The 7,500-nt window shown below is 38.0% G+C and overlaps 2 protein-coding genes across 3 annotated transcripts in view; one reads left to right on the top strand and one right to left on the bottom strand.

The window, feature by feature from the left end:
- The window catches only part of LOC135103770 (PIH1 domain-containing protein 1-like), a 22,998-nt gene extending 16,929 nt beyond the window's left edge, over positions 1-6,069 (top strand). The window contains exons 3-7 of the mRNA XM_064010485.1: positions 2,839-3,024; positions 3,628-3,774; positions 3,939-4,261; positions 4,722-4,859; positions 5,143-6,069. Of these exons, the coding sequence (XP_063866555.1) occupies positions 2,839-3,024; positions 3,628-3,774; positions 3,939-4,261; positions 4,722-4,859; positions 5,143-5,178 (830 nt within the window). The 3' untranslated portion in view covers positions 5,179-6,069. The remainder of the gene's footprint in view (positions 1-2,838; positions 3,025-3,627; positions 3,775-3,938; positions 4,262-4,721; positions 4,860-5,142) is intronic.
- The window catches only part of LOC135103766 (ubiquitin-associated domain-containing protein 1-like), a 9,786-nt gene continuing 7,534 nt past the window's right edge, over positions 5,249-7,500 (bottom strand). For both annotated transcript variants that reach the window (XM_064010478.1, XM_064010477.1), the window contains exon 8: positions 5,249-7,500. This exon is cut by the window's right edge and continues 567 nt beyond it. In XM_064010478.1, coding sequence (XP_063866548.1) covers positions 7,361-7,500 — 140 coding nt within the window. In that variant the 3' untranslated portion in view covers positions 5,249-7,360.

Raw genomic sequence — 7,500 nt, 5'->3', positions numbered from 1 at the left:
ACCGTTGGGTCTCAAATGAACCATGTAGGTAGGGGTGTTCATGATTCTGCTGACGTCCTGCCTTGTCTTGCATTGTCATCATCAGTAAGCTCTCAGCATGATTGCATTGTATCGCGTTTTGTTGGTGTCGGGGTTAATCACTTGCTACGTTTTCTGTATTCTGTTTGCCAGTGTATGTAATTGTAACCTTTACGTGTACTTATTATCTTTGCATATGTCCAATTTTTCGTTCTCTCTCTGTTTATTCAGTTGTTTGTTGAGAATTACGTTAAGGTGCCAACACAGCATACGTGTGTTATTTGGTGATCATGAGGGTAAAAAAATGTGTGTGTGTGTGTGTGTGTGTGTGTGTGTGTGTGTGTGTGTGTGTGACATGCTGAGATGATGGCTAAGATTTGCCTCACATCCACCACACTTCCTTTCTTTCCTCTTGCTCAACGGGGACAGTTTCTGCTCACTGATCACTGAAAATTTACCCATGCGTGGGCGCAGCTGTCAGCATTGTGTGTGATAGGCGAGGACGTTATTACTGAGAGAGAGAGAGAGAGAGAGAGAGAGAGAGAGAGAGAGAGAGAGAGAGAGAGAGAGAGAGAGAGAGAGAGAGAGAGAGCAACACGCTTATCGTAAAATAATGAAGCATATTAAGGATTACGTAGTTTTCCTGTTCTGCAGTTAATGTCACACACACACACACACACACACACACACACACACACACACTGTGTTACCCTCATGATGATAATCAAATAACTATATTCTCTACTTGACAGAACATGAGTTGCGCAGGTCTTTAATTACTGATTGCGTCACATTGTCAGCACCTGATACTACCATTGTGATAAGACATCGTTATCGTAACTCGGGTTTCACTTGGTTTCTTCATAATGTTATGACATATGTCATAGCTATGGTAGAAGCATATTATAACATAGAACATCTATCATAAGTCTATATCATAAGTCATGACGAGCGAAACCGTTTATTGTAACTGTCTGTTTTATGTAGTGCTTGCTTGATTTTAATTACTAAAAGACGAAGCAAAAACTTACGTCTACTACTAATTTATAGCTTCTATAAATATTTCTTTCGTTTCATGTATTGGGGTAAGAGATACAGTGGGTAGGATTAAAATTCAATCTTTGAAAGACAGTAAATTTGATCCCGTAGGAACGCCTCAATTCAAACAGTGTTCAGATGGTGGCAAGGAAGGCTCTCTCAACGATCCCCAAAACCATCACTGTTGCACAACTGCATTTTCTCAGATTTTTTTTTTTCAGCAGCAAGTTATCTAAGTGTTACGTTCACCTTAATTTTGGGGGTAAGGGGATTTCTCCTTTCTGTGCCATTCTGTTAGGCTTCCTTCACTAGATCAGTAACAAAGAAAATACCTGCACGGTCTAAACAATATCTTCTGATGAGTTTCACGTCACTAAGCTCATTCAGTAAGACCTGAGTAATTAATTCCTGAGCTGGAGATGTTGTGGGGGCAGCCATCTTGGTTGTGGGGAACGTCACTCTGTCATAAGCCGCTAGGACAGGGTGGACCCAGTCTTAGGATTTATGACACGCGCTTAGTTTATGACAAAAAAAAAAAAAAAAAAAAAAATGCACCATTTTGTGCTAGTTATGACACGTTTCATAGCTAAGACTCGTGAATACGACCCCTGGCAGGGGTCGTATTCAGGATTGTGTGAAAGTATATATATATATATATATATATATATATATATATATATATATATATATATATATATATATATATATATATATATATATATATATATATATATATATATATAATTTTTTCCTCAACATAAAAACGGGGTTTAGTTATGTCAGAGCTGCGTTGTTCTTCAGGAAGTACATAGAGTCTGAGGAACTATCTTGAGACTGCTTTACTCATCGGTCATCTTATTAGATCTTCACCATCTATCTAATCACGTATCAGATTAATGTGTTAAAACGGGAGGGCCTGGACGCAGGAGTCCCTGCACACTTCTCATGTGTGAGCAGTCTCGCCACGTGATTGTCCGCCATCTTCTCATCAGCTAACCTAACCCTAACCTAACTAATCTAACTTAACTAATCTAACGTAACCTTATCTTAACCTTAACTATCTTGTACCAAATTACTGGATATTGTCTCTTATTTATTATAACACATTATTTCGGTTAAATTAGGTATGATTAGGTTTAGGTTAGTCAGGTTAGGTTTGGTTGGTTAGGTTAGGTAGTTGGGTCAGGTTACGTTAAGTTAGCTGATGAGAAGGTGGCAGCCATTCACGAGGCGAGACTTCTTGCACCAATCACGAGGGGAGACTGCTCGCACAAATGCTTGCAAAATGTGCAGGGATTTTCCTGCGTGCAGGCCCCCCTCGTTAAAACAAATAATCTCTCTCTCTCTCTCTCTCTCTCTCTCTCTCTCTCTCTCTCTCTCTCTCTCTCTCTCTCTCTCTCTCTCTCTCTCTGGTGTAGAAGTTAACTCAAGTCACTTTGTGTACGGATGAAATCAGATGACGGATAATGCTCATCCCTCATTCATTACGAGTCAGTTCATCACCACCACCTGTTATTTTTCACGACTGTGAAAACCAGAGAGGAAGGCGTTTGTCATTGATCATGATAAACTTGCTAGTGCCCATTAGTTATTTAAAAGTCCCTCATTACTCACGACTCCGTTCACCACTTCTTCAAGATCGTGTTTGAAGACCCGGGAGGACGGCGGCGGGAAGGTCTTTTGTCAGTGTTCATGATGAACTGATAAACTTGCAAGTGTTCAATAGTTATTCGAACACATCTCATTCATTACGAGTCAGCTCACCACCTATTACTTCTTCAGGATTGTGTTTGAAGACCCGGGAGGACGGCGGCGGCAAGGTGTTCGTCAATGTGTGTACTAGCGATGCCCTGCCAGCTCCCGAGAACATCACGGAGGAGGAACTCATCAAAATCCTGGAGTCTGAAGAACCCTCAGACTTCCGGGTCCCCATGTCCATCGGCGCGCCCCACAAGGAGAAGGACAAGTGTGAGTGAAAGTCTTTATGGATGAAGGAGGATTTATTATTATTATTATTATTATTATTGTTATTATTATTATTATTATTATTATTATTATTATTATTATTATTATTATTATTATCATCATCCTTTTTTTTCCTCCTTTGCCTATTGTTGCTTCTGCTGAATGCATATCCTCCTCTTTACTCTGTTATTATTAATCAAAGCCCGTCACATTATCACCTTTCTGATATATGTATGTTAGTTTACTTCACTCATTCCTTCTGTCTCATAAGTACTTAACCATCCTAGTTGTATCTTACTGTGATGAGTATTTTGTTATCATTAATAGTCCACTGTTCTCTTCAGTTATGACTTTTTATCTTTATTTTTTTTTTATCCTTTTAACCTTCTTTCATCATATTTTCATCCTCTTCATTGCTCATTTCAACATCTTTTTCATTCACCTTGAATGCTCCACTCTATACTCATTTAACTGGTTTACTCAGATATGTTGTGTGTGTGTGTGTGTGTGTGTTGCAGTGTATTAGTCTTAATGGGATAAAATTAATGTAGTTAACTTAATCTGCTCTGAGTCATGATTCTTCTTTTTTTTTTTTTTTTCTCCCAGCTGGAGAAGATTGTGTGGCTTATGATGTGGTGGTGAGCCCTGAGTTTTTCTCCAGATTGAATGACAGTCCTCTTTTCCACAACTTCTTTGTAATTGCTTCAATGGAAGGAATAGAGGAGAAGTTTTCCATCACCTTGGACAAAAATGGTGAGTTAGATTCCTTTACTGATAAGATTCTAAGATAGAACTCATTAGTAGCAAAATATTACCATTGTAGATAAGTGTGACTCATTATTTTGCTGCACAACTGGATTAATATCCTTTCTTCCTTCATATAATTCTTTGGTTTCTTTTTTCATGGGAATTTTCAGGATGGACAGTACTCAAGAACAAAAAATACCATGGGAATCTATCAGACCAGACGGTGCTCACAACCCTCCCTATGGTGCAAGAGTTGAGTGCAGCGCGCCACTGGAAGCCAAGTGATGTGCCGGCCTCCTCCACATGTCCTGAACCCAACAGCACCTCTCTGGATTCCTCAAAGTCTCCTCCTAAGCCACTCATCTCAGAAGTATCCACAAAAATAATCTCAGAGAAAATTGATAAAAAGATTCAGCCTTGCTTCACCCTCAGTAAATCTGCGGGAGAGGGTGGTATGGATGACCTTGTGGCAGAGGTGGAGTTGCCAAGTGTGGTGAGTTGTAGTTATAGGTAGGATGGTATTGCTTCACTATACTGTAATCTTTAGCTGTAATGAATGAAAATTAACACTTTATTTTGTAGAATATCTCCTATACTTTGGTTATCCAGTTTCCCATGGTACATGAGTGGGATTGCTGATCCAATATTGAGATATTTAAGTACTTTGTTATTTATGTCTACCTGGTTTCACAGATGTCAGGATAAGCTTAAGAGTGTAGTGGCAAGGCTATGTCAGGATATGCTCCATTGACAAGGCTCTGCATATTATATTTACATGATAATATTATGAAAGGAAGCAAGGGAGGCAGTTTATTCAGATCCTAATATGTTCCTCATCACAATTAAAGGCGCATTGTGTATTTGCCTTACTTGATGCTAACAGCAACTTTTCATAAAATCTAAATGATAGGATTTCCTTAGCTCATCTGATATTACTGCTGGTGATCACACAGGTCACAGGACAGAAGGTTGAAGTGAATGTGGGAGAGGACAGGCTGGTGGTGGAGGCACCAAGGAACCTCCTTGATATCTTTGTTCCTGTTTCCCTGGACAGTGATAAGGCAAAAGCTTTTTTCATCACCTCCACTAAGGTAAGCCTTTCACTCATTTTTATCTGTTTGTGAATAATGTGTAGAGATGTTATGTGTGAGCAAATGTTACATACTAAAATAAGATTGTCAGTTACATAGCACTAGTCCATTTTTTTATGTTGTAATTGAGTCACTTTATGGTGTGAAAAGTAAAAAAAGGAGTTAAAAACTGTGTTGTTCTGTATCATTTCTCATAAATTTCTTGACACTTCTTTGAAAACTTTTGATTGTCTCTGGTCACCATTAATGTTAGTATATTGACAATTTTTTCTCACATCCACAGGTTCTGGTTTTGAAAGTGCCAATCCTTCACTCATGAGAAAATTGAAGAGGCTGTGTTGTGTATCCAAAAGGTTCATTTGCTTTGAAAACAAATTTGTAAACCAAAGTTTGGCTTAAATTTTATTTCTTTCTTACTGCTTCTAACACTTTGTTTTTTTGAGCACCACAGAGACAACATATCAACTTTGAGACCAAAGCTAAAGGTCATGTGTGAAAAATTGTATTTAATCTATGATCCATACCATCAGGTTTGCTGAGTTTCAGAGACAGATTATCCATTATCATCTTTGAAGAACTCTGTTCACTTTCACAAGAAACAAGCCACACTTTCACAGAGGTCCTAGGAGAGGTTTGAGATTCTCTCCTCTGTATTTTTATTTCTTCAGTGATATATGGCATCTTGGTGAAGTTCTTTCCCTTTAAAGTGGATCTTAGCTTAGCATGCACCCATTTTTGTATACAGTAAAATTATCTCAGGTGTTGAATATTTATTAACATATTCAGAAAGCTAAAATACCTACATCATCACAGCATCATTTATGAGTAAAATAATAAAGTTAATATAGCAGTGAACAGTCTGAGTGAGAGCAAAGCTGTGTAACTTTCCACATATGACATGTGAATGCCAGTATATACTAAGATATATAAGACCTCACAAACATCTTGTACGGTGTACAACTTTTCACAAAACTTGCTTTTGAGGTGAGTGGTAAACAATAAAATAAAAACATGTTAGTCCATGGATAAAATAAGATTGAACAAAAGACTGTACTTAATCCTTCTGTGGCTTGAAAGATAAAGTGAAAGCAGCAAAGGTTGTTTTCATGATGTTGGAAGATTTATAATTGACATTGATAACTGCAGTTTTATTTTATTGTAGTTGCCATCAGAGTATGAATGATTAAATAAAATTACTACGACTGAGCAATTGCTGATATTCAGTAACACACTGGTGATTTCTTAGTGATTTATTTGAAGTATACACTAATTAACCATAACTGCACATTTTGCTTCTTTTCAGGACTACAAAATCAAGCACAACCCTGCTGCAGAAGACTTAATTACTCAAAAACCTGTCATTCTTGGATAAACGTTTGCTGTTAATAACTATATGACAGTCTGAAGGACTTGAAGACTAGACTTCAAAATACACTTGCTGGGTATGAGGGTTGAAACTCATCAGACCTGCCACTGGCCCAATGTGTACGAATACACCTGCACCAAGTACTGCATGAACACGCTGGTTTAAACTTAACACAAATCAAGCATTGAGTGGAGCACAATGAATCAAGACTGCTGTCATGTATGCACACTGCAGTTATACTCGTACCTGCTTTAGTTATATACACTGCAGGTTCACAAGCTGGGTTCCCTGTGTGCAATAAAGGGACTATTGTGCCAACTGCTGGCATTTTTCCAGTAAGTAACTAGTACAAAGAAGGGTTTGGGGTTTATTGGTCAATTAATTCTTATTAGTGTGATGTAGCAAAATTTTACACTGTGGCAGCAATGGCTTGCTGTCTCACTTTTTTGTTCTAAACTTTGGTAAATCAAAATATATAGCACCAAAATTTTTTGATAGTGAAGATTGTCAGTAAGCCTTCCTGGGTTGTAGGCATGACATCCATCTAAATCTAAGTAAATGATGAAAGTTTTAGATCACCAACGTTTATAAATTTAGAAGTCATTTCATTGGAGGATGTTTTCTTACTCTATTGTTTCCATATAAAAATCTATGCTACATCATTTGCTTGTAAATTCAATAATTTTTGGATCTTCTAGTTCTCACCTCAACCAAGCATGTCAAAAAAAGTTTTTAGTGTAAGTTGACAATTTAGTGAACTGTTCTGTATTTTGCTTCTATAATGGCAGGATGAAGTGGTCTAAAGTGATATGTCTGAAGTAAGACACAGATTCAGTTCCCATCACAAGACCAGCATCCTTGGTGTTTGCTATATGGTACACAGCCTATTAACTGCATTCTTGTAAATTTATATCAAAAAGGGGTACAGTCACCATTGCAAGTTCCATGCATTACAAAACAGGAACCACTGCAAACATGTTCAAAAGTAGCTCCATCTGCCTATGGCACACACAAACTACAGGCAGTGTAATGATGTGCAGCTTACAGACAGATGTTGAGGATTGTGATATAGTAAGGTATGAATATCACTAATGCCATCAAATCTTCATGTTTTGGCATTCTCTTTGCATCTGTATTACTGTGTGTCCATGGCCTGTGAGTCTGTGGGTGAGTCTTCCATCTCAACATCAGGGGCAGGGTGTTGTTCTACGGTCATATTGTAGAGAGGACTCTGCTCCACCAAATTCATGCTTACTCCATTTGGCACCTCTGACC

The sequence above is a fragment of the Scylla paramamosain genome, chromosome 9 (assembly GCF_035594125.1).
Source record: "Scylla paramamosain isolate STU-SP2022 chromosome 9, ASM3559412v1, whole genome shotgun sequence".
Lineage (NCBI taxonomy): Eukaryota > Metazoa > Arthropoda > Malacostraca > Decapoda > Portunidae > Scylla > Scylla paramamosain.
This window is presented reverse-complemented; position numbering and strand designations above follow the sequence as displayed.